Consider the following 26,688-nt stretch of genomic DNA (forward strand, 5'->3'; position numbering starts at 1 on the left):
GGTCCCAAATGGCAGAACATACCCACCCACAGGCACACACATTTGTGTCTTTGACCTTAGCAATAAAGACAACTGCAACATTGCTGTAGACATTCCCATGAGTAGAACCTCCAGCCTCTTGTGCTCAGTAGCCCCAAGGACAGCGGGAAAGGGGCCTCATTGGGCAGGCCCACTGCTTATTTCTCCTCTCCTGAAAGACAGTTACTGCTTGCTGATGTAAGCAGGAAAAATGCTTTTTATTGTTTGCTTTTCCGGCCATGCGTAGTCTTTATGAGAGTCTTTTTACAAAAATTACAATGCGGGCCTGAATTGAAGCTGTTTGCATTGGTGAGCCTAACCCAAATGCAACTTTGGATAAATAATACTTTAGTTACGTTTCAAAAGCTTTTCTTTTATCAGATCAGTTGTACAGATTTTATTGGAGGCTCTCTTTAATATGCCAGTGTTAGTTCTGCAGCAGAATGAGATGAAAAGAAAAATGTGCTAATATAAAATCCAGAGCATTTGTCCTCAGAAACCTTGACCTGAGACTCCCCAGCTTCCTGCTAAGTTGTCTCTTCATTTAAAACAACTTCTTCTTCTTCTTCTTCTTCTTCTTCTTCTTCTTCTTCTTCTTCTTCTTCTTCTTCTTCTTCTTCTTCTTCTTCTCCTTCTCCTCCTCCTCCTCCTCCTCCTCCTCCTCCTCCTCCTCCTTCTCCTTCTCCTTCCTCTTCTTCTCCTTCCTCTTCCTCCTCTTCCTCTTCTTCTTTTTTTTTAAAAAAAAAAGGTTTCAGAAAGTATATAAATAAACTTTGCTTTCCGAGACTTAAAAACAAAGTTTCTAATAGTGGTTCCTTTTGCTTTTGATGGTTTCTTTGTTGATTGACACAGTATTTTCTACAAATCACTTACAGGCTTTTACATCACTAACCAAGCTATTTCAGTGTATTTTACGTAGCTAGAGATATAGGTAAATGCCCTCTGTACTTAGGTGGCATTGTCATCGTGGTGCTGGGAATTCAGTCTTGTGTGCCTCCTTTAAACTTGGTGCATAACATTTTGTCTCAGCAAGCATGGCGTCAGTTAATAAAGAGATGAACTCTGGCCTGCACCACTGCATTAGTAATAATCCGACTAGTTAAATGTAATTTGTGGGATGACATGTTGATTAAAAAGAAACAGAATTATAATTCTGGGGTCATCCCATCTCTCAGGCAGTATTTCTTCTCATTGCAGTCTCTGTGAAAACCTGTACAAATAAGTTTTGCCATTTTGTCAAGTTTGGCTAGCATCTGTGTCTGCTACCACTTTATTTGATGCCTCCGAGTGTGGTCACCACCCCATGCCTCGTTGTTAGAGAGATGAGCTTCCGGTTGTGCCGGGTGGTTGGAGAGCGGTGTCCACTCAGCCCCTCTCCTGCCAGCTTGACACCCTGGACTAGCATTCATTTCCTGGAGATACCTTCGTGTGCAAGATGCAGGAGATCCATAGTTTTAAGCGATGCTTGTAATTTTAACTCACAATCTTCTTTCTGTCTAAGAACAATGCTGGCTAAATGTCGCAGCTTATAACATTTGCACTAAGCTTCCTGGTGTCTCAGGAGGTGGTCTAGCATGTGCTTTAGGGCTGTGTTGACTCAGCCTGGGGTGAAGCTACTGTCCTTTCCCCCTTCGTTGTAGGAACAACTTGACTGTCATCGACATGGTTGCTGTGGAAGGATTTGGAGCACAGGAGCTCTTGAAAGTGGGCGGAAGACTTCCTGGGGCAGGAGGGTCACTCCGATTTAAGGTGCCCGAGTCCACTCTGATGGACTGTCGTCGACGTGAGTTTACAGGCTCGACACCTGCTACATCTTTGTCATTCATTTAGTAACTTAGAGTTCTTAAAGTAAGGATTGGGGGAAACCATAGAAGTGGTTAAATATTACTTATATAGATTAGACTGACTTAATAAGTTTACAGTCACATTTTAAGCTGTTGACTCTTTCTCAAAACTCCCAGTATAAAATATGCTTTCTTTATTTCCAAAGGTTTGCTATTGTATCTGAACTGTGATGATGTTTAAACAAAAATGTCTGTAAACCTAGGGTGGTGGTATGCACCCCTCTAATCCAGGATTTGGAAGGTAGAGGCAGGAGGATCCAACGTTTAAGGCCATCTCTGGCTACTACATAGCTAGTTTAAGGCCAGCCTGGGATATATGAGACACCCTGTCTCTTACCTCATCCCTGGGTCAGCATAGGTGAGCATTCCAGGGTCGTGGAGCACATGATTCTCTGCAGTAAAGTCACACTGTTTGGCTCCAGGAAGAATAAGCATCTGAGTTTCATCTCTCGTGGGTGAAGGCAGAGTCTTCACTTGAGAGGAGTCTGGACTTGAGCATTTCTATTGTTTTCTCGTTTTATAACAACATCTGGGGATGACAGAATAAGTAACTGTTCCACAAACCAGGTAGATAGCAGGCTTTGAGCTATTTAGTAACTTTTTGATTCCGTTTATTATTAAAGTTAGTTTTGAAATTTATGAATACTAAATAAAACAACTTGTTCCTTGCTAGAACCGAAAGACAGCAAGCAGCTCTTATCCATCACAAAGAACTTCAAGGTTGAGAATATCGGGCCTCTGCCTGTAACCGTGACATCGCTGAAGATCAATGGGTATAACTGCCAGGGCTATGGATTCCAAGTGCTGGATTGCCGTCCATTTTCACTGAACCCAAACACATCCCGTGACCTCAGTATCGTGTAAGTGCTGGGGTGTAAGTCGTTTCCGATCATGGTGCACTGTTGTGTGTGAGGGAGACACCCAGCCCATTAGTAACTGACATCTTCAGCTGCTTTTAAATAAATATGTTTTTTTTTATTAAAAAATTTGTATGGGTGTTTTGGCTCCTTGTATTGTGTATGCACCTGTGGGTGTTTGGTACCCAAGGAGAGAAGAAGCTATCTGGTTCCCTGAAACCAGAGTTAGAGACAGTTGTGAACTGCTGTGTGGATACTAGGAATTGAACCCAGGTCCTCTGGAAGAGGAGCCAGTGCTACTGAACCATCTCTCCAGTCCTGAGTATTGTTATGTAGGCCTAAGTTTCGCTTCTGTTGTTATTTTGGCTTTGTGGTGAGAATTAAAACCAGGAAATGATCATAAAGACGAGTCACTTACCCCTGAAATCAGTAAGTAATCATAACGGAGAGCCGCTTACCCTAGGTTTACTCCGGACTTTACTTCTTCCTGGGTCATCCGTGAGCTGATGCTGGTGACCGCCGCAGACCTGGAGTTCCACTTCACGCTCAACGTGACTCTCCCGCATCACATGCTGCCCTTGTGTGCAGAGGTGGTTCCGGGTCCCAGCTGGGAGGAGTCCTTCTGGAGGCTCACTGTCTTCTTTGTCAGGTAAGCACCCATGTGTCCCACCCTCGTCAGGCAGAGCAGAGCACGAGTCAATTGGAAATGCAGGCGTGTAAGAATGGAGGGACTTTCATTGCTCTGAGTCCTGTGGCCTGTGCTTAGGAGACACAGGAGCTGCCTGAGAGGGTGATAGGACCTGCGGTGTGACTCACAGCCCTGCTCCGCACTCACTGTTACCTCCAGTCACGGTGGCAGACCTCAGGGCTGATGTCATTAGCTCAGTGCAGTGACTATCTGACACATAACACCACAATGATCCTGCTGGTTTGTTTTGTTTTCCAAGACAGGATTTCTCTGTGCAGCCCTGGCCGTCCTGGAACTCACTCTGTAGACCAGGCTAGCCTTGAACTTGGAAATCCACCTGTCTCTGCCTCCCAAGTGCTGGGATTAAAGGTGTGGTCACCACTACTCAGCAAAACCACAGTGACCCTTTAACAGTAACTATTTAGAAACATATTTAAAAATTGAATTGTCCTGTCAACCTTATGAATATGCACATTTTTAACTTTTTTAAAGTGCTTTTTTTAACCTTTAAGAAACATCGGAAAGAAGTCATACGTTTAATAAAATGTAACACCATTTGTGCAGCTGTTTCTCCGCCCACTCAGCGCTGTTCTGTAATAGAGAAGGGTCTTTTAGCTTCGCTCTACTTTGTTTTTGAGGTGGCCTCATTGTGCTGCTCATCCCAGACTCAAACAGTCCTCCTGCCTCAGCTTCTGAGCAGGTGGGGCTACAGGCGTAGTCTCTTGTGCCTGGCTTATGGTGGGTCTTCTTGATGCTGTTCAGAACCGCACAGCAGCGCACGGCATTGCTCTCTCCCCAGTCTGTCCCTGTTGGGTGTGATCCTGATAGCCTTCCAGCAAGCACAGTACATTTTGATGGAGTTTATGAAAACAAGGCAGAGGCAGAACGGCGGCTCGTCCTTACAGCAGAACAGTGGTCCAGTGGACGTCAGCACCCACTCTCACAAGTAAGGCCTCTCTCTCTGTGCCTTTTAGGGGGGTTCATAGTGCTCATTTCTGATTTCCTTCCAAGGTAATAGAAATTCTACTTTTATCCAGTTCTCTGTCGCTTGTGTGAACAGCTGCACTGTTTTCTTAGATAGTCTGTGTGAGGGCTTGGCTCATCCATGGCCCCTCAGCAGGAAACTCGTGGGGCTGGGAACGAAGGGGAGGCTGGAGCTCCTCAGTGCACTGCACCAATTGGTCCCACCCTCATGCAGAAGTGAAGTTTGGTTTGCTTTGCTTTCGTACTAAACGTGTTTCTTCTTCTGTTCAGAAGCAATTGCAAGAACTTTCTTGACACATACAACCCGTCTGATAAAGGCAGAGGGAAGAGCTGCCTTCCAGTGGGCCCACCCCTGAGCAGGATCCAGAATGCTTCCAAGAGGAGTCCGGCCACCTATGGGCACTCTCAGAAGAAGCATAAGTGCTCCTTCTACTACAGCAAACAGAAGCCCAGTGCCTCCATGTCCAGCAGTGCCAACATCGCCACTGAGGAGAAGCAGACTTTGACCCTGGCAAGCTCCCTGTCAGCTGCCAAGGAAGATGTTTGCACCGATGTCACAAGTGAGAACTGGGTCAGCCTCAGATATGCCAGTGATGTGAATGTCAGCTTGCAGAAGAATTTAACCCTCCCCAGAAATGTACTGAGCAAAGAGGAAGACTCAGTGAGAAACACAGTTGTCGATAATACTTCTTCAGAATGTAGTATGAAGGAGGGACCACAGACATGTATGTTTCCTAAGGAAACTGACATTAGAACTCCAGAACCCGTGGCCGAGCTCAAGGAACAAGAGCCCTGCCCACAGAAGACTTCTAAGAAGCCACCTGAAAGTCCTTTGCCCAAAAGCCCACCTCAGTACCAGCAGTCAGACACGCCAGAAGTCTCCAGGAAATACGGTAATCTTGGCCGTCCCGACTGTTCTCCTTTGGTCTCTTGTCTGTTCCCAGGGGGATTTGCTGTCACCTGTAACCTTCAGAGAGACACTGCTGACCCTCCCCTACTGCTTTTCTTCATGTTCTTATGCCAGTGCAGTCCCGTCTTGTCTGACGCACTGCAGGACTTTTACCTCAGCACCCCAAGTCACGGGGTTGCAGTGCCTGGCTGTATCTTTGGTTTTCACTGTGGGAGATGAGTGAGTTTGTGCACCCAATCTTAGCAAGGGCATCAATGTTGAAATTCAAAACATGGCACCCTTTTTTAGAATGTATGACTAAGAATTTCACATTTGAGAACAAGGTAGGGGTATTGATGTCGTCCATCATCGTTAGGTTGATATTGATACATTTTTAATTACTTGTCTTCTGCTTTAGACTTTTTGTAAAAAAAAAAAAAAAGTAGTCATCTCTTGTAGGACTTCTGACTAATCAGATCTGCACCAACTTGTTTTGTTTTGTTTTGTTTTGTTTCGTTTTGGTTTTGGTTTTGGTTAAGATGATTTCTCTGTGTTGCCTTGGCTTCCCTGGAACTCAACTCTGTAGACCAGGCTGGCCTTGAGCTCAGAAATCTGCCTGCCTCTACCTCTCAACTACTGGCATTGAAGGCATGCAACACCACAGCCAACTACACCAGCTTCCCACAGCTACACCAGCTTTTCTGATCACTGTAGCACCTCCTAGTTCTGGCCTTCCATTTTTAATAGCATCTCTCGGTGAAAGAAAGACAAACACTCTCATGACAGATGCTATTGACTGAAGAAGAAACTGGGCAGCATGCCCTAATGGAGGCCTGCAGCCACCACCTCTTTCCCTGCTCCTCTTTCTTTCTCAGGCCAGTATATCAACACATTCCTCCTGTACAGTTGGAAAAAACTCAAGCAGCCTGTGTTTATTTAAAAGAGAATCTCATAAAGTAGCCCTGGCTGGCCAGGAACTCACTCTGTAGACCAGGCTGGCCACAAACTCACAGATCCGCCTGGCTCGGCTTCCTGAGTACTAGAAGTAAAGGGGCATGCGAACATGGCAGTCAAGCTTTGGTCTTCACACTTAGCTGCAAGCACTTGTTGGCCAGCTTCATAGCACTGCAATGATGTATCTCCTAAACAGTGCACTAGGGCAGGGTGCTAGGGGGTCTGTTGTCTTTTAAGGCTCTGATTGGAGTTTGCCCGGCAAGGTAGAAAGCCTCCATCAGAACACACCCGTATCACGAGCCAGGAAGCAAATAGGCAAGCGTAGGGGGACAGACCAAGGTCTCATGACCCATTCCTAGTGACCTGAGCCCCGCCCAGGAGGCTTGCCTCGTAAAGGCCCTTGCATCTCCTGAGGGCGCTGTCTGGGGAACCGAGGCACATGTTCAAAGCATGAAATCTTACTCATCACTTGCTGGTACTGGAGTGAAGCCGTGGGAAGGCTCTGAGCTGACTCTGAAGAGCTTTATGCTTTTGGTACAACTCGCAAGTGGAAACTTGACCGCTCCATAAAGAACATCATGATGTAAAAGATAGCTGGGGTTCTCTGGGAGGACGTTTATTCTAACTTCAGGTTTCGGACGAGCATCACCTCAGTCAGTCGTCAGGACTTTGCCAACCCAAACAGTGTCTGCTGGGTAGTGAGCTAAACTTCCGTCACCCTGTCCCCAGCGCCTGGGAAATGTCCCGTTGTCTGTGTGAATGTGACTGCCTTAGGTCTCCCTTCAGCTGAAGTCATAAAACATTCTTCTTTTCTGTCTGGCTCATTTCATTTTGTATACTGTCTTTAAGGTTCCTCAGGCCCTTTCAAACAGGATTTTAATCCTCTTTTAAAAAAGCATCCTAACTAATGTATGTGTGGCTTTGGCAGTGCTGACTGTAGCCCCACGATAGTTTTCCTTTTGTCCGTGTCCGCTGGTGGGCAGCGGATTGTTTCCGCCTTTGACTACCGTGAATTATGACCACACAGTAATGTTAATGTCCCACCCTCACTTTGACATCTTTTAGAGATTGCAGAACGTTTATGTAAGTGTATTTCCACGTGTAAACAAAGTGTGCTTCTGGGGAATCATGGCTATTAAAAACTGAAATCTCATTAAATTCGATGAGATTGACAAAGGAAAGCATTTAATTACGGGGACTATGAATGGAAAAATGCTAGACATTGATTTTTTAAAAAAAATTTATTCAAGGAAATAACCAGCCAGTGCCTGTCAAGACCGAGGCGGACAGCGGCGAGACTGTGAAGGGGGCTGACACAAAGCTGCCTTCTGCCAGGAGGAGTCAGAGAGCATCTCCGGAGGGCGCGTGCTCCGAGAAGCAGGACACACCGTCAGAGGTTTGCATTCCTCTCTCTCCTATTAAAGAAGCAGCGCTCACAGGCAGGCAAAGAGCACAGATATCTTTTATAAGTAGATGTCTTCTGTGCACGTGATACTAGAACTTTAATTTGTTTGTTCAGAAAGTTTTATCCTCTGAGTATATAGGTATAGTGAAGTGGTTTTCAGTGAACCCAGGTAGCTTTAATTCTCTGGGTCCCTCATCTGAAGCAGTGGGCCCACTCCTAGTGGCAGTCATGGAGTAGAGCCAGACCAGAACCTGTTCCATCTGGTCAGTGCTGACATCTCCTCTTCATCTTTCTCTGTCCTGTATCTGTTGTCATCTTTTCTCTAAAACATCAAAAGAGTATTATTAATGGAATAGAAGAAGATTTTCCTGCGTTAAGGGAAGAGTTCAGTTCATAGATGAAAATGCTCCACCGTGTAGGTCTGGAAAAGCTGATGCCCAGTGACAAACATAGGCACCGTCGTCTCCATAATTCATGAAGCTTGAGGCCTTAAGAATTGCTTCAGACTTAGTGGGAACGGGAATGTAAAGACAGGAAATACTGGCGCAGTGTCCCTGAGAGAATGAAAATGTAAGCAAAGCATCTTCTGTCCACTCAAGCTGAGCTACAGATACAGAGGTAGCAGTAGAGATTTTTTTAATGAAAATGAACTTGTGCACTTGTCTTGAATAACTCAAGTTAGCGAAAAACCTGGTGTAGGAGGTCCTTCTGTATTTGTGTTGATTTCATTGGTTGAATAAAGAAGCTACCTTGGCCTTTTGATAGAGCAGCCCTTAGGTGGGTGGAGTAGACAGAACAGAATTCTGGGAGGAAGAAAGCAGGCAGAAAGGGCCGCCATGAAGTCACCAGGTCAGACAGGCTGAATCTTTCCCAGTAAGCCATGACGTCGTGGTGACATACAGATTATTAGAAATGGGTTGAATCAAGATGTGATAGTTAGCCAATAAGGGGCTAGAGCTAATAGGCCAGGCAGTGATTTAATTAATACAGATCTCCGTGTGATTATTTCAGGCATAAGCTAGCCGGGTGGCAGGATGCAGCCCACCACTCTTCTTACTACAAAAACCCACCAAGCTAAAAGTAAAAATGAAGATTTAGGGCTGTAGAAGGAAGGTACCTTAAAGATCTGTTAGTGACATCGGCAAATGTTATGTCTAGAATGGAGACTAAATACTCAGCAACAGTAAACCAAAGCCAGTTTGCAAATACTAAAAAAATTAACAACGTAAGTAATATATTAAAATATTTAGAAGTGGAGTTGCAGAGGGGCAGGTAAATCAGTTTTAACAGTGATCATTCCTGGTGGAGAGCGATCTGTATCTGTCTGTCTGTCTGTCTGTCTGTCTGTCCCTGTGGTACTGGGGATCAAACCCAGAACTGATGGATGATAAGCACCACTGGCCCCTTCCCACACCCACAGTCTTTTTTTTTTTTCCTCTTTTCTTTTCTTTTCCTAGTTTTTCAAGACGAAGTTTCTCTATATAGCAGCTCTGGCTATCCTGGAACTTGCTTTGTAGACTGGGCTGGCCTTAAACTCACAGATATCTACCTGTGGTGTGTGCCACCATCACCCAGATCACAGTCTTATTCTTAACTTTAAAGAGATAACTTTGTTATTTGCTTGTTGCTTTATTTTGTTTTATTCTTGGAGACAGGGTTTTTCTATACATCTCTGACTGTCCTGAAACTCACTGTGTAGACCAGGCTGACCTGGAACTCAAAAGTGATCCTCCTGCATCTGCGTCTCAAGTGCTGGGATTAAAGGTGTATGTCACAATATCCGGCCCTTAAAGAGGTCTTCAATAAATTAATATATTATGCAGAAAAAAATGTTTAAAAGTTAGTAGTTCCTTTGGTTCTACCTTGGTTACTTTAAAAAAATAGATTCTTCAGAAATCGGACCTTAACATTTGATTTTAAAGTAATTCATTGTCTTAGTGTTATGTTATATATGCCTCTTGCTGGCAGCTTCCTGCTGGCCCGCCCCTTTGCTCCCCTCCCCACTGGCATGGCAGCTACTTGTGGTTGGCTTTCACTTCCCAAGTCAGAGGTCCCTCATACATTGTGCCCTCTACCCTTCTCCTTTCCCCGTCCTGTGGCCCATGGACTCTGCTTCTCCACATCCCACTCGGCTCTGAGTCCAGCATGCCTGCAATCTCCTCTCCCATCTCATCCGCAGACTCCACAGCCTTCTGCTCAGTTATCCTAAATATGGTCATCCTCTTGCTAGCACAGACTGACAGTTCCAACCATGTTGATTTCAGGAAGGCAGACAAACGTTAGTGACCACTAAAGTCCTCGCTCCCTGACTCTACTCCAAGACCAGTCCTGGACTCGGGCTTGATCTTGGACAGAGAGGTTTCAGTGCTTGGGTTGACAAGCCTTTGTTGGTTCTTGTGGACAAGGTGGGTGCAGTGGGGAAGGACTCAGACAAAGCACCTCAGGCAGTGGCCAGTGAAAGGGAGTGAGTGTGCGGGAATTACTGTTCTGTCTACGCAGTCTTGGATGTGTCTGTTAGAGTTACAGTTTTCTAAACACTGTTACAGTATAAAAAAATCAATACATGCTTAATATTGGAAGGACTAAGAGAATATAAAAAGAAAGCAAACTCTCATGGTTCCACTGCATGTGGGTGAAGCTGCCCACCATTGCTAGGGCTCATTCGCGTGTTACAGATGCAGGAGGTTCTGCTATCCCAGAGTCAAGCAAAGAGACAATTGAACACACAAGCTTTCCTCTCCTTCCAAGGCCTGTTCTCCAAATGTCTGTTAGCCTGCCATGATTGCCTGTAACTTCTGGGCTGTTGTTCTGAAAAGCACTCTGGAAGAGCATCTTTGCTTTTTCACAAAACAAGTCCTAACCAATAGAAAGAACTTCCAGTCTGGGGGTGTACCCTGTGGGTCCCTTGTACCTGTGAAGTCCGTGGAGGAGGCAAGTCCCTCCAAGGTGCAGAAATGTTGCTAAGTCTGAGCCCTGCTTTCAGAAGCAGACAATGAGAGAGGGAGAAGGCACACGTAGAGGGCCACCAGCCGAGTCTGTGTGTGCAGCAGGTGTGGCTGTAGGTGTGTGCAGTCAGTATGCCGTCCACTAGACTAAGTTCTTCATAACCACATTTACACAAGAAGTGTGCTCTGACTCGATTTATCCAAGAAGTTGTAACTAGTCTGGAATATCCTGTGGCGGTCTGTCTGTTCACACAAAGTTCATCCGTGAACACAGCTGGTTCCTTCCTGGGTTAGTCTGATTTGGCTTCAGCAATGGATTCATTGAGCTGCAGGCCCTAGCGATCCAGGCGGAGGCTGGAGGAGGGTTCCCATAGCCGCCTACATGGCAGATCTCCCCACCCCACCTCACCCACCAGCCCCTTGGGAGTTTCAGAAGCAACAATTATTTCCTTCCCTGTCTGCAGAGCCTGAGAAAGTCGAGAAAGGAGGGATATGAAAGCAGAGACCGAGAAGGGCGTGGTCTCAGGTCTTGCTAGTGCTGGGGGGGGGGGTCTGGGTGCAGATAGAGTTCCTCCCCAAAAGTTAAATAAAGGCCATCACGAGTTTTGTCTTCAAGAAAACATAGTCTCTTGAAGCCACAAGTGTTTCCTTTTTCCTCTTCGGCAGGAAGATCCTTACAGGAGGAGGAAACTTCAGGAGAAGAGAGAAGGAAACACACCAGCTCTCGGTTGGAATAAAAGCCGAACGTGTAGGAAAAACAAGAAGAGGGTCTCTGCTCAGGCCTCCAGGTACGCCATGTCTACGGCCCTGCCGTTTTAATCTGGGTTCCGTTTCCCTTCAGTGTTTTACTTCTATAAGGTTGCGTAGGTGACACAGCACAGTGCATGACGTTTAGATCAAAATGTAATTAACACATTTTCTAGTAATTTTACTCCTTAAAAATACTGTAGCACGACCTCTGAAGACTTACTTTCATCTGTCCCTTATAAAGTGCTAAAAGCTGTGGGAAACTTTAGAGGAAGAACCTAAGGTGTCCCTCATAACAAGGCCTCGCTCTGTTTATACTTTAGTGGAGCAGGGGTTGAGAAAATCCTGGCACAGACACACGTGCACACAGCCACCCCCCAGTCCTGTAATAAGACCGTACAGTCGCTTTCCCCGACCTTCGCTTTAACCCCGTGTGTTCATTCTGACTCTGCATCCAGCAGAGGTGGCTTTGAGTTCAGATTTCTCATCTTAGACTCCCAGGATGATGGAACCTTTAGCATACGTATTCCCCTTTCTTTCCTTAGCTACAGGCAGGCTTTTCCTGTTCCCCAGTTCCCTCTTGTCTGAAGAACATCCCCGTGCAGAGCCCTAGTTTCTTGTAGAAAACTCCATTCCAAGATCTGCCACCTGTCCGCAGCAGTCCCTGAATAGCGGGAAAGCCGTGTCCTGCCAGGGCGCCTCTCTGCCCGGGTAGGCTTTTCTTCTTACATCACCACTGTGTGAGCTTGGTGGTGTTTCAGTGTGCTGTTGTCAAGGTTCTCCAGCTCTTGCACATTTGAGTGGGAGTGTGAGGCTCCACTGTGGTACAGTCGAGCATTCTGAGGGCTCAGAGCATCCAGAGATGATGTCATGGAGCTCAGCGCGGAAGGACGCTGCCGCCAAGAATGGAGCCCATGGCTCAGCATTGTCATAGCTCCTCACAGCCAGGGTAGCTTTCTGGCTCTGTTCGATACTTCATTCATATGAGCGTGTTTAGCACAGTGGAAATAAACATGTTACACACCATCCTTCATGAATGAAATTTGGAGAGTTGGAGTGCAATATCCTGTATAGAGGAAACATGAGGCCTTTCTGCATTCTGTGTGTATTTTCATGAACGTGGTTGACTCTGGGATTGCGACAGAGGGGTGTGTGTGTGTGTGTGTGTGTGTGTGTGTGTGTGTGCGTGTGTGTGCAGAGTATGGTAACTGCTAAGGGAATATTTGCAGATTCCTCCCTCAGACACTAAGCAGCAGGGTCAGCCACTGGAAATCCTGGAAATTAGGCCAGGAGTCCTGACTGCCAGGCGACCTTGAGCGACATCGTAGAATCTGTTTTTCTCATTGTAAAGCATGAAAACGCACTAAATAGCCTTGAATTCATTCTAACTCAAAGTGGCAGCCTCTTGGGGGTGCAGGAGTGCAAAGATTGAGCCTATGACTCGTGTGCTGAGATAGTCCTGCCACTGAGCCACACCGCCAGCTCCTACATCATTTAAGGGCATTCCCTGCTTGTCGTCCACCTATGAGATTCAGAGAGGAGACCTCAGTTTGCCCCTGACTGTAATCTTGTCCCGACACATCTCAAGCAGAAAGTGTATTTGTATAACGAGAGATGTGATCTTTCCCGTGGCTCCCCCAGGCCTTCTGAACAGAGTGAACCGAAGCTCGTGTGCAGTGGCTTTGAGAGGCCAGAGCCCAGCGGAGACATCAGAAGCTGGAGTACGCAGGACGGCACGAGGGAGATGTGCAAACCTGGCGTGGAAACTTCGGGCAGCTTCCCTGCACGGAGAGATGAGGGTATGTAACTCAGAGCTGTGGGTGGTCTCCTCGCGGTCTGTTCTTTGAGAGTCTCGAGGTTTCAAAAAATATCATGTTAACGGTTTATAGACCATGTAGCTGTTGACAACTCCAACAGAAAGTTGTCAGGGTTAGATCAGAAAGCACATGCTCTGTTGAACCTGAACATGGCTGCTGACCCTGAGGCCTGTCCATTCCCAGCTGGCATCGCACATATGGTTAAAGGAATAGGGCCAGTATGCACAAGACCTTAGGCAGGCCTTGGGGAAAGGGCAGACCCAGGCAAGACAGGGCATCCCATTTATAAACTGGTAGTTTCTGCATATATGGCCCTGTAGTTTCTGGGTCGGAGTGCTGACCCACCAGGGGTCTGTTGGGCAGTGCCCTAGGAGTGAGAACTGTGGGGACACCAGTGCCAGAGCCACTGTAGAATAGTCTGTACAGCACAATAGATTCGATTTTCTTGATGAAAATTTGCTCATCTCTAGAACCGTTTGCATGTAAATTCAGTTGTTTTTGCAGTTTGAGGCTCTCTTCCCATGTGCATGCTAGGCAAGCGCTTTCTGGTATTTGTTGTTATTGTTTGTTTGTCTTGGTTTTTCGAGACAGGGTTTCTCTGTGTAAAACAGCCCTAGCTGTCCTGGAACTAGCTCTTGTAGACGAGGTTGACCTCAAACTCACAGAAATCCACCTGCCTCTGCCTCCCGAGTGCTGGAACTGAAGGCGTGTGCCACCACCACCCGGCTTGGAGCCAGTTCTTAGATGAAGGTTCTACTTGGTCCTACTGTCTGTCCATAGGCAGAGCAGGCTTACCCTGTGCCTTGATGTCTCCTCGAGTGCCATGGTCGTGTTTTTACTAGCTGAGCAGAAGTGGTGGCTGTGAACCTACCCTGCCCTCCCTGTTCCCCTTCTCTACTTGCTCCCAGTGGCCCTAGTGGGAACCACCTTGGCGCAGCAGGGCCCCTCTTTCGCCTCTCCAGACAGTTACTACCAGAAGGCTGAGAAGAAGTGTGCAGACAAGTTTTGCTCGGACTCCAGCTCTGACTGCGGCAGCTCCTCAGGCAGCGTGCGGGCCAGCCGGGGCAGCTGGGGCAGCTGGAGCAGCCGGGGCAGCTGGGGCAGCTGGAGCAGCAGCAGCTCGGACTGCGACAGGAAGCCAGTGGTGGAGGCACAGCACTTCCTGCCAGCCGGTGAGTCCAGGGGCCGCATCCTGCCCGCAGCCCTGCAGTACAAGGTCCAGGGTACCTTGCAGAGGACAGAGGGATGGCTGCAGCTTTGAGGCTTGGCTGCCTCGGGCTGTCTGCCTCCCTCTCCTTTCTCCTCGGGGCACTATTGTTACTACACTTCAAAGATATGGACATTTGTATGTCTTTGTATTGTGCTAAAGTATTAAACAGAACTGACCATTTTCTAAATGTACTGCACAAATATACAGTAATACCATTAATATATAATAGAACTATTAATATATAATAGAACTCTTAATATATAATAGAACTATTAATATATAATAGAACTATTAATATATAATAGAGCTATTAATGGTATTTTGGCTCTGCCCAATCCAACACGGCGGAGGCATGTTTATTGCTTCAGAAACGCTGGGTGGGAGCCATCCTCACTACCTCAACTCTGGGTAGCACCATACAGCATGTAAACACTTTTTATCTGAGTAAAAACTAAATCTGCCATGCAGTGCACTGCATGGCCTGGAAACATCTCTGTGTATGGCAGCAGGAATCCGCCATGGTCTCCTGCCTGTGCATACCTAGTAGACCCAATCCCACCGCCTGCCCAGGTGGGGAGTCTTAGCGAGATGTCTCTGTCATTTCTAGAGTTTTGGAAGTTGCTTATTATGCACTTTCTGTTAACTTAAGTAATATATCCTTTTAAAGCCTTTGATAGAGTTGAAGAATAGATAATAGTTATATAGTTTTCCTTAGTTATCAAAAGATAACATGTCAAAAGATAACATAGATATAAATATTATAACTATAATTCTTGCTTGATACCTGTTTTGTTATATGTTATTTTACTTTGTTAAAACCTTCCTTTTTATTTGAACAGAAAAGGGGAAATTGTGTGGGCAGTTCTGTATATGTGTTGCTTTTATTGGTTAATGAATAAAGCTGTTTCGGCCAGTGGCTTAGCAGAATAGGGCAAGGCGGGAGTTCCAAGCAGATAGAGGAGGAGAGAGTAGGCGGAGTTGGAGAGAAGCCATGTAGCTGCCACAGGAGACAGACGCCTCCACTGGAGCTCACTGGAGCCTTGCCGGTAAACCACAGCCATGTGGTGATACGCAGATTAATAGAAATGGGTTAATTTCAGATATAGGAGTTAGCCGGAAGTGTGCTTGGGCTGTTGGTCAAACAGTATTACAATAAAAAAAAAAAAGGATAAGATTCTCTCAGCTTTAGAGATAGTTTCAGCCTCGTGGAAACACAGTCTAGGTAAGGGACAGGCTTTTGGCAGCTTGGTTTTGACACACTAGTTTTAACTGCCACAGGACCAAGAGTTTGTCAGGTGATACTCACACGGGGCTTGAAAGAAAAACCTACTTTGAGAAAACATAGAAGGATGGTTTTGTTTGGAAAAAGGGGGTAACATTTGAATAACTATTAATAAATACCATTAATAGTTCTATTAACATATATTAACAGATAATATATAATAGTTATAATATATTAGAGCTCATGGGTTTAGCTCTGTGTCTGAGGGCAGACCCTGTCTAAAACACCAAGATAGAAATGACAGAGGAAAACATCCAGCATTGACCTCTGGCCTCCACATGCATGTGAACGCACACCTGTACATACACACGCAAAGTACATGGTAAAGAGAAGATGTGACCGTGTAACTGTCAGTTTAATACGAGAACAAGTCTCTTGTTAGGGGCTAACCAAACACTGCATGCTAACACAGCAAACACACCTCTGACCTGAGACAACCTCTGACAGTGTGTTGCTTTAATGCAGGAGACGGTGCTTCCCCGCAGGATTTCCCTTCAGAAACCTCCATCCCCTTGAACCTCTCTCACCACATCTGCAGCCCCGCGTAAGTTCCCAGGATCCTCACTGCCACAGTGTGGTATTCTGTTTTCTCCATTAGTGAGGGGCTTCTCGGTGCTTTCTCTGTAGGCCGAGCCATGAAAGCCTTTTTAAAGACACAGGAATGCAAACTCTGACGGTAGTTAAGGTAGTTAACTTAAAAGAACGATTGTGTTCAGGGCTTACGTGGGGAGTCTCTGGCTTTGTTGTCTTCTCAGCGAGGTGACGCTCTGGGAAGTGTGTCACCTCTCAAAGCAGAAAGAGGAGCCATCTTTCCAGGCTAGGACTTGAATTCAGTCTGAGCACCAAATGGTTTAGAAAACCTCCAAAGAACTAGTAGGACATTTACAGTTCCTCCTTGTGATGCTTTAGATTAATAATAATAATAATGATAATAGTAATAAAGATACAATTCCTCTTGGTATTTGTAGGCAGTAGATACCAGAACCTGCACACACTCCCACCTCTACAGAGAACTCAAATCCCTCATATAACATGGATAGTGGTATATGCCTGCTATCCTGGTACTCAGAAGACTGAGGCAGGAGGATTGCCATGAATCTGAGCAACCTGGGTTCTGTAGTACTAGGGAATAGACTGCCTAGCTAGTATGATGTGGTGAAACCCTGTCTCAAAATAACAACAAAATGGCACTATTTTCATAAAACTCTTCATTCCGATCCTCCCCTATGCACTACATTGTCTCTGGATTACTGGTAGGGTTAATGTAATGACAATGTCTTATAAATTGAAGTCAGACCTCCTTGTCTGGGGATTAATGACTTGAGAAAGTATGTGTGTTCAGTACAGACTCGGCCTTTGTAGGTCTGATCGCACTGTCCCTGGTAGCTGCCATCCAATGCTTCCTCCAGATATTTTCAGGCCACACCCACCCCAACCCAACCCACCCCCTGCAGCCTGGGATGCCTGAGGGCCAGCGGTACCTTTCACAGGAGAACTGCAGAGCCAGCTCCAAGGACAGAGCTTGGCTTGCTAGAGGGCAGACTTGGCCAACACCTAAGAAAGCTCCCTGTGAACTGTCTGTTGGTGAAGGTGTTGTTGTCTGTACAGGCAGACTAGAAGCTGCAGCCGACCTTACAGTAGTCCAAATGGTTTGATTGAACAAGACATGGTGGTGTTCCTCAACCCCCTCCCGGCTTTGTGAATCTTAACATCTGTGTGGTTCTGACGGGACCTCTGTGGGACTTAGATGAGATCTGGTTATGCGGTGTTTGAATTTCTTTGTGTGGGAAGTCACAGTTTCCTGTCCTCCCTCTGCCCACAGCGATGCTGCAAGTGGCCTGGCTCAGTTCACAGAGTCCTCCTGTGCCAGTCTTCCTGCTGCGCCCTCGGGTGCTGGAGAAGAGAAAGGTGGGCTCAATGTGGCGGGCGTCAGCCAGGGGCCGTGTGTCTTCCTGCCTGGGAGGGTGGGGGCCTCTCCCCAACCTTGTTTGCCGGCGTGCGGAGGGCATCTGCTCTTTGGAGAGACATCAGGTGCCCCAGCCGATTATCCTGCACCACTGTGAACACCTTGGTAGTCGGGACACACACTGACGTTCCGTAGTCCTTGCCAGATCCCCCCTCTGCGCTGAGCTCACTTCACCAGTAAGATGGCAGAAAACAAGTGGGTGTGTGGCCCCGGAGAAGCAAGAGTGAGGTAGGGGCAAGCCAGGACAGCTGGCTTCCTGTCCCCATCTGACTCTCTTCTCCCCATCCCGCCGTGTGGAGCCCATTAACTGGACCCTGCAGCCTGGGTGAACAGCCTGGCTCCTAAACTAGGATTGAGGCAGAGTTGAACCCTGCACAGGGGTAAGACAGTGACCCCAGACTGGAGACTGAGGGGGTCAAAAGGAACCCTTGTTTTGTTAGGGTTTCTATTACTGTGAAGAGACACCATGTTAACCACAGCAACTCATAAAGGAAGATATTTAATCATGTCTAACTTACAGTTCAGAGTTTAGCATGGTGGCATGCGGGCAGCAGAAGCAACTGAGTCACTGGGAGTGGCTTGAGTTGATATGAGACCTCAAAGCCCGCCCCACAGTGACACACTTCCTAATAGTGCACTCTCTATGGCCCAGCATTCAAACCCTGGGGCCATACCTATTCAAACCTCCATACTCCCCCACCGCCAGTTCTCAGCTTTTTCATTCTCTTCCTCGTAGACTTCTGTCTCTCTGTCTGTTCTCTGGTGACCTGTTTTATTATGGGACTTCTTCCAAATCAGGGTCAGGAATCGTGGCAGGACATGCATGGTGTTTGCTCTTCATGGCATATTTAGCTTTGACCTGCGTGCTCACTTCTGTGCCTAGAAATTCATGACAGACAGGATGCTGCTCAGATGGAGGAGGAGCATTCCAGGCCAGCCTGAGCTCTGCAGCAAGGCAGATGCTGTTCTGTAGTCGGGAGGAAAGCGTAGGGCTCTGCAGTGTCTCGCAGACGTGTTCTGAACTAGTCAGATCACTCATGAATTGGACGTAGTCATTAATCCATACAACACAGTTGTTTCCAATGGAAGAAGGTGTAAAATTCCATCATTTCTACTTTGCCAAGCTGAAGTTTGGAGGGAGGTTTAGCTGGTTCTACTGACATTTCTGTGACCTAGTAGAGGGTAGGGCTTAATTAATGCCAGGGAACAATTAAGAAACAACAAACTCCAAATACCCAGGGTTATCATCGCTCAGTAGAAGAGCCCAACTCCGCATCACAAGGCTCTGGGTCCCACCAAGAGCTGGATCTCCATTAATGTTTGCTACTCTGCTCTGTTATACTGTTGGAGCTTTCATGAAGCCCGATGTCCCAGTCTGGATTTGTGTGTGGGTTCAGCTGCCTTTACTCAGTAAGAATCTACAATTACTTTTTTGTTTTTTATCCTCTTGTACTCTTTTGTCATGTCCTACAGTCGTAAACAAGTCAGTTGTCTCCTGGTCTTGTGTGTGTGGACATGGTCTTACCCGGTCTGCTGTCCCTCACCGCTCCACTTTTGTCCCCGGGGAGCAATTGCAAAGCTCAGCGTGGTGTTGCTAGCCCTGCCTCGCCCCTCCTGTTCTGAGGGGCAGCACACACCCGCTGACCTGTCCTCCAGGCTCACAGTTGCACCTGCTCTTCCTTCTGGCCTAGTGGCCTTCCGCTCCATTCTAGTTAATCTTGCTTCCTTCTTTCTACAGAAGCGACTCTCTATCTATCCCAGACCTTCAGAAGTCCCTACACTCACACCATGGAGGACCTTCTGCTTCTCTGCTGTTACCTTCTCTCCAGGAACACTCTTGCCCGTTCCCTACCCTCCTCCACCCTCAGTTTCCGTCTCGAATGAGCCCTTCCCATCAGTCCACCAGTGTGCTGTGACTCCTCCCGTTTCTGAAGCCCAGCAGCAGCCATGCCCTGCCTCTGGACGCCCATCTCCACACTGTGGGCTTCTCAGCTCCTGTCCCAGAAGCCTTAGAGACTCTGTGTTGGAGGATGGCAGCTCCCTCTGTCCTTCTCACCCTTGGTGCTCTGTATTCTGACTTTGCCACCGCCCCTCCCCCGAGACAGGAGTCAGGACCCTGGCGTTTCCATGTTGCCCCATCCTTGCTCGCCTTCGTCTTCATTTGCTATGCTGACCTGTTTCAGCTGTGGGTTCCTGATCCGGTTCCTCATCACCCGAGTGACCCCGGTTCTTCAGCGTCCGGTCCTTGGCACCTGCTCATCTCTTCTGTCAATGGCTCCCCTGCCAGTCTCATCCACATGTAAAACTTCAAGCCCTGCCTTAAGTTCTGACACCTCTCAGATCAGTATCTTCAGTTTGCTCCTCTTTCCCGAACCTTGGACACTTCTTACAGGCAACTTCTGCTTTAACATCTTTTCCTGAAGTTCTAGCAGCTACTGTGGACCAAGCGCTCTGTTTTCTATCCCTCTCCCTAGCTAGGTCCCAAACCCGAGTCATCCTGGGTCTTTTCTTTCTTGTGTCTCACACATGACTCCCTGTCTTATTCCGGTCCCCCTGGCCTTCCCAGTCTCTGTAGTGTCTGGCAGCTTGCTCACCCCCTCCTCCCTGACTACCCTGCTCCTGGCAATCCTGGTCCTTATTTAATGCTTGCCTTATCCTTATCGGTCACTTCCTAATGGGCATCCTGCTCCTGCTGTCTCCCTTTTCACTATGTGCCGTGATGTCAGGGCCAGGAAGCCCCGAGTCAAGACTCATGGTGCAGCCAGGAGCACGAGCAGCATTCTGTCAGCTCTCCCTGCATTGCCCCAGAGGTCGTACAGACCCCGTGCATTCCTGGTCTTAATAATGGGCGGGAAGCGTTGTCTTCTCGAGCCTGCCATGTGTTAGTAGTACAGCCACAGGTGGACATTGGCCATGCCCCGTGTGGTGTGGCAGAGCCCACTATCTGACAGGCAGTGGTGGCCCAGATATAGTCCTTCCTTCCACTGGTCATGAGAAGTAGACATGTTGCATGCAGTGCAGAGACAGCCTGGCAGCGAGGGCGCGGTCCTCCTAAACTGGCAGCTTGTGTGACAGAATGGAGCCTAGGCCCCCAGAGGGATGGTTGCAATTTTGTCTTAGACGTAGGGCTATGCCAGCTGCACCAATGTTTCCCGTAGTGTCAAGTATCCTGAGCAGCCCCAGAAAGACACCTGAACAAGGTGGGTATAGATGTGGCAGGAGAGGGAACCTTGGGCCTGGGGGCCCAAGTCTTCTCTCCAGCGGCAGGGTGTCTGCCCGTTGCTCTGCTGGAGGCCCAGCTCTCTGCGGCTTTGACTTAGCGAATGTCTCTGGAAAGATCGTCCAGAATAGACCCCAGAGCTTCTGCTGGCAAGATGTGCAGAAATGGGTGTACCCGTGGGAACTTGTGACCACACTCCTGATGCTCGTCATCCAAGGCTTTCCTGCCAAGGCACAGTGCCAGTCCTGTCAGCCTCTAGTCCCTCCCTCCCTTTCAGGACACTTGTGACTCATTCCCCACCCTCAGCCACACTTTCAGAAGAATGTTCCTCAGTGAGGCCTGGACCACCCAACTGAAAATTGCCTCACAGACTCTGCCATGCTGCGTTTCTGCTCGCCTGAGCTTCCCTTCTCATTCTCCTCAGGTCTGTATCCACCTGGAGGCCTGTGGCCGCCCCAGCCCGTGTGTCTGACCAGCAGCTTCAGCTGCCCCGTGGAGAGCGATGCGCCGGGCACATCACAGGAACCTGCCGCCATCCCTGATAGGTAGGCCCACTGCCCCATACAGCTCTGCTTGGCCTAAGGCCCTGCAGCCAGAGCTGTTAGGGCTTCCTCACAGACACCAGGACCGGGCCTTGGAGCTGTGTGTTTTCTGCCTTCTGGAGTTATGTTGTGCTGTTTAACAAAACAGCTATGTGAGAAACATGAAATTAAAGTAGTAAATCATGTGATCTCATGCATGGGACACGTTTAAACATGTTTACATTTCCTACTCCTGGCAGATCTTCATCTTCCCATGGCTCATTGTTTTCAGTTTTTGAGACAGGGTTTCTCTGTGTAGCTTTGGGGCCTGTAGACCATGCTGGCCTCGACCTCACAGAGATCCACCTGCCTCTGCCTCCCTAATGTTGGGATTAAAGGTGTGCTCCCACCGCCCGGCCCCATGGCTCATTCTTGAATGCATTTACAAACTAAACTGGTCCGAGAGCCTGGCATCAGAAAATTGATACACAGTAGCAGCTGCTTCTATGTGCCCTACGGTATTGTATTCGTCAGGGGACCTGGCAAACGTGACATTCTGTTGTCACAGGGTCCGCCTGAAGGCGTGGATTAGCTCATTGCAGCAGTATTCCTGCCTATGTCTGTAATGAGCGTCTAGTCTGTAGAGGTCACCATCTCAGCCCCAGGCTGTAATGGAGACTTTTCCAAGCTGAGTGCTGCTAGTGTTCTGAGGGACAGCTGGACGTTTGGTTGGCAGAACCGACATGGTGAAGCCCTTCAGATACGTGCTGAGATACTGTGGTATCCCCTTGTCTTTCCATGGCGCTACGACAGCTGCAGCCCGGTTCTGTGTCTAGCTAGCGCATGTGGTTAGGAAGGCAGCTTGCCCTTGACCCAGCCAACTGCCCTATGTCATTGGCAAGAAAATAAACTTTGACGCCGACTTGACAAACACATAGTTTATTCCCCTAAACTGGGGATCTGCAGAGGAGAACTAGACAGCAGAGCTAGTGCCTCTGTCTTTACTTGATCTCTTAGTGCGCTGGTTTTGAAACGGGACCTTGTTTGTGTTTGTTTTTTGTAGCAGTTTCATTGATTGGAGTGCATCCTGTGAGGGCCAGTTTCCCAACGTGTACTGCCCGTTGGAACTGAACGACTACAATGCCTTTCCAGAAGGTAAAGCCCCCGACCAGTGCCAGCGACACCCCTTCCTTCCCAGAGTCAGGGCATGGGGTGTGCGCTTACCGTACGGTGAGCAGAATGGATGATCCTTCCTTCCCAGAGTCAGGGCATGGGGTGTGTGCTTACCCTAGCCGCTCACGGTGAGCAGATGGGGTGATCCTTCCTTCCCAGAGTCAGGGCAAGGAGTGTGTGCTTACCCTAGCAGCTCACGGTGAGCAGATGAGGTGATCCTTCATTCTCAGAGTCAGGGCAAGGGGTGTGCGCTTACCAGCAGCTCATGGTGAACAGACAGGGTAATCTTTCAGGAGGCTGCTGCTTGGGTCCACTTGTGCACGCCGAAAGAGGCGATTTTGAATGACCCCCCCCCACACACACAACAGCCCTCATTCTGGTACCTGGGGCTTCCATATGTAACCTTACCCCGCTTGGTCCTGTTAATTAGGTAAAAACTGGGTCATTTCTATCTCTGTAGCCCCAGCAGGGTAGTTTATCTGTTGGGCAGTTGGGCACTCTTCTGCTGGCAAGTCTCCTATGGGGTACAGACTTGTTCTTCTTCAGCATGCCTTACTCTACCCCAGTGGTGTGGGAAGCCCAGCAGCAGGAGGGAAAGGGGCCTGGAGCAGGAACAGTGGATACTTAGAGATGCTTGGCCTCAAATCATATGCCACAGTCAGTAACCTAAGAGTCAGGGGATTTCCGTGATCACCTGAAAACTGAAAGGTACAGTTGGATCTCTTGCTGGTACTACCTTGCCCAACAAGGAATAAGGAAGTCCTGTGTCCGTGTTCTCGGTTCTGACACATGCGTCACTGCAGGTACACCACAAGGGGGCACCTCAGTAACTTTCTCCCTAGGATTGTGAGGATTTTATCTCACATTTCCTTGGTGATATCTGGAAGTACTTGGTTTTACAGTGATTTTACCGGGCCATGTGGTACAGATGCCGGTGGCTGAGGTTGGAGGGGCAGCTGATTAGTAGGGTGGGTTGGGACTCCATCACCCGCACTGCGTGTCTTGGGGCATTAATGGTGGGTAAGGATTTTGGACTGTTCACTTCTAAGTAAATTTTGTACCTTAGAAATATCCCATGAAATGAGCCAGTACAGACACCTTAGCCCAGCCAGGTGGTGTGTCTTAACCCACAGATTGGTGGGGAAGCACACGGGACTCACATGTTAGGGCTGCCTTTCACTGCCAGTGTGTAAATCCCAGAAAGCTTCCAAGAGTGGTAGCTCAGTGCTTTGTGAACACATTCCTCCTCCCCTCCCCTACAGAAAACATGAATTATGCCAATGGCTTCCCCTGTCCCTCCAAAGTTCAGACCGACTTTGTTGGCCACAGCGCTCACTCTACCTGGAACTCCCAAGCTGGCGACCCCACTGCCTGGGAACATGCCAGTTTTGTCAACTCTCCGGTGAGTGCTGCTCTCCCCTCTCTCCTTCGATGCTTCCTTCCGAGGCTTCCATACTCTTGTTCCCTGCTCCGTTTGGCAGTGAGTTCCCCTCAGGCAGAGCTGGTGGGTTTATACACAAGAGCAGTGTCAGCGTCATGAAGGATGTACCGTGTAGACAGATGGTGGGGGGCTGCAGACAGGGCAGGAAGTCAGTCTGGGACACAGTGGCCTCCACAGCCCTCCAGCTGTGAAAAGGATGTTCCACAGGTCAGTCGGGACTGCCCAACGCTGATCCTTCTCATGTCCGTGCTACACATTCTTTTTCACACGAAGGACATATGGCTGAGGCCTCTGGATTACAAGTATACTTACTCAATTACATGAAAATGTCATAGCCTCCTAGAACAACCCAGAATGTTTGGTAACATTCCCACAGCTCCCAGGTAACGGGGTAGACAGGACACAACTGCATCCCCTGCGTGTCTGGGCTGTCTCCGTGTTACACCTTGAAATCCCCTTCTTGATTTTTAACCCTTTTGCTCTTTTTTTTCCCCTTCCTCGTTTGCACTTCAGTCCTACCTCACCAGCACCCGAAGTTTGTCTCCCATGTCTGGACTTTTTGGTTCCATCTGGGCACCACAAAGCGACGTGTATGAAAGTTGCTGCCCCATCAGCCCCACCACGGAACATTCGACCCACATGGAAAACCAGGTCATGTGCAAGGAGTACTACCCGGGGTTTAACCCGTTCCGTGCCTACATGAACCTGGACATCTGGACTAGCACCGCGAATCGCAATGCCAGCTTCCCCCTGTCCCGGGACTCCAGCTACTGCGGAAACGCGTGACGGAGTCCGCTCTGAGCGATGTGAATAAAGGGCCTTGCGTTTTGATTCCTAGCGTAAACTGGTTGTTGAGATAGAGTACGACATTGGTGGATATTTTGGCACTTTTATATATATATAAAAAATAAATGTTTGTTTGTTTGTTTTTGTTTTTTTAAATCTGGGTGCTTGTTATTTGAACCCTTCTTAAATGAGCGTCGGAGACTTGGCATCCTGGGATCAAAGCTTCCACCGTGTAGGAAGGGGTCGGGGAGCGGCTGCGACTCTGTCTAAGCATCAGAACCCTGGGGACACTGCAGAGCATTGACTTAGTCCAGCCATGTCTCTGGCGGTCACTGCTCTTGAAGAGGACCCAGTAGGCTGTCCCTGAAGCCAGTAAGATGAAGGCTGGGAGAAAGGCCCCAGAAGGAAGTCCCTGCCCTGGTGGAGGTGTTTCCGGGAAGGTGCTGTTTTCTGTTGTCCTGTGGTGACCGTTGTCCCTGGCCCTCGCCAGGCCAGTCAGTGCTGGACTTCTGGGAAGTGGGCGTTCCTCAGCACTAGTACCTAGGGGAGTGGGGTGCTGGTGGCAGAGCAGCTTGTCTGCTTGTCACTGGTGCCAGAAGCCTCCTCAGAGGTGGCAGTATGTATAAACTTTGGAAACATTTTCAACTTTGAATAAAAGCTTATTTTTATATCCCACTTTGTCTTTGTTGGGGATTCAGGTTGGAATGGCTTTTGAGTGAGGGGCTGTCCTTGTTCGTCTGCAGCATGTTCCCGTTACTGTGGTTGCGTAGGGAGCCCTGGAGGGAGACAGATAGCGTACAAGCTCAGGGCTACCCTTTTGGGGAGTCAAAGCCTTCTAGGCTTGGAGTTTGGGGGAGTCCTCTGGTCGCCGCGTCAGGATCCTCCAGGGCCGAATACTGTTCATTTATTCTTGTTTAATTTTGCTTCTAGAGGATGAGAGACAAGGACTTTGATTCCTTAATACCCATGTCCCTGGCATTAGTCACACACAAAAAGAAACAAAAAATCAGAGTAGAAACAGCGTATGTGTTTATTGACAGATAATAAACCATGTTACATTCAAGCAACAGACTACTTCCTGTCTTAGATAGGAGTGGCATCAGTGCATGCCGCAGGGTAAACTTTGAAAGCTGAGTGGCATAAGCCAGGTAAGTGCTGGCCAGGTCTGTCTGTGAAGGCCCAGGGATGGCCAGAGGGATTGGCAGCAGAACTGACCAGAGGGAGGGATCGGCAGCAGAACTGACCAGAGGGAGGGATTGGCAGCAGAACTGACCAGAGGAGGGATTGGCAGCAGAACTGACCAGAGGGAGGGATTGGCAGCAAAACTGACCAGAGGGAGGGATCGGCAGCAGAACTGACCAGAGGGAGGGATTGGCAGCAGAACTGACCAGAGGGAGGGATCGGCAGCAGAACGGCAGCTCCTTGGCGGAGAGGAAGGAGGGGAGGCTGTTGAATGGCATAGAGTTCCTGTTTGGGATGACAGCTTCTGTACGTGGATAATGGTTACATGGCACCATGAACAGATAATGCCCATGAATTAAAACACAGTTAAATTGGTTAAAAGTAGGGAAGTTTATGTTATGTATATCTACCACAGTGAAAACATCTTGGGGTGGAGGATGAGACCCTAAGCAACTCCAGCATCAGGTCCACACTGGCTTCTCGAGTATGAGACGTTAGATGTTAGTGCTGCCTCAGGACTGCTTCTCTGATTCAGTTATATGTGTTCATCATCTCAGTTCCCCACCAGGAAACCGAGAAAACACAGAACTACAAAAAAAAAAAAAACAAAAAAAAACCAAAAACCTTCACTTTTATTGGAGCATTCTCTTTTACCTTAAGACTAAAATAAATTGGAAGTTAGTTTTCCTTTTTTTCAGTATTCACTAAGCAACTTCTTAGGCTGGGAGCTGTTTCTGGGGCTGTGGACAGGACAGACAG

The 26,688-nt window shown here is 48.1% G+C and overlaps 1 protein-coding gene across 2 annotated transcripts in view; it reads left to right on the top strand.

The window, feature by feature from the left end:
• The window catches only part of Tmem131l (transmembrane 131 like), a 132,679-nt gene extending 107,776 nt beyond the window's left edge, over positions 1–24,903 (top strand). For both annotated transcript variants that reach the window (XM_087899434.1, XM_087899435.1), the window contains exons 21-35: positions 1,659–1,801; positions 2,536–2,722; positions 3,183–3,368; positions 4,207–4,353; positions 4,662–5,284; positions 7,485–7,630; positions 11,251–11,372; positions 12,973–13,130; positions 14,111–14,320; positions 16,106–16,184; positions 17,463–17,548; positions 21,251–21,371; positions 22,411–22,502; positions 23,783–23,922; positions 24,475–24,903. In XM_087899434.1, coding sequence (XP_087755560.1) covers positions 1,659–1,801; positions 2,536–2,722; positions 3,183–3,368; positions 4,207–4,353; positions 4,662–5,284; positions 7,485–7,630; positions 11,251–11,372; positions 12,973–13,130; positions 14,111–14,320; positions 16,106–16,184; positions 17,463–17,548; positions 21,251–21,371; positions 22,411–22,502; positions 23,783–23,922; positions 24,475–24,747 — 2,713 coding nt within the window. In that variant the 3' untranslated portion in view covers positions 24,748–24,903. The remainder of the gene's footprint in view (positions 1–1,658; positions 1,802–2,535; positions 2,723–3,182; positions 3,369–4,206; positions 4,354–4,661; positions 5,285–7,484; positions 7,631–11,250; positions 11,373–12,972; positions 13,131–14,110; positions 14,321–16,105; positions 16,185–17,462; positions 17,549–21,250; positions 21,372–22,410; positions 22,503–23,782; positions 23,923–24,474) is intronic.
• Positions 24,904–26,688: the final 1,785 nt, after the last annotated feature.

This window comes from Myodes glareolus, chromosome 20 (assembly GCF_982192425.1).
Source record: "Myodes glareolus chromosome 20, mMyoGla1.1, whole genome shotgun sequence".
Classification (NCBI taxonomy): domain Eukaryota; kingdom Metazoa; phylum Chordata; class Mammalia; order Rodentia; family Cricetidae; genus Myodes; species Myodes glareolus.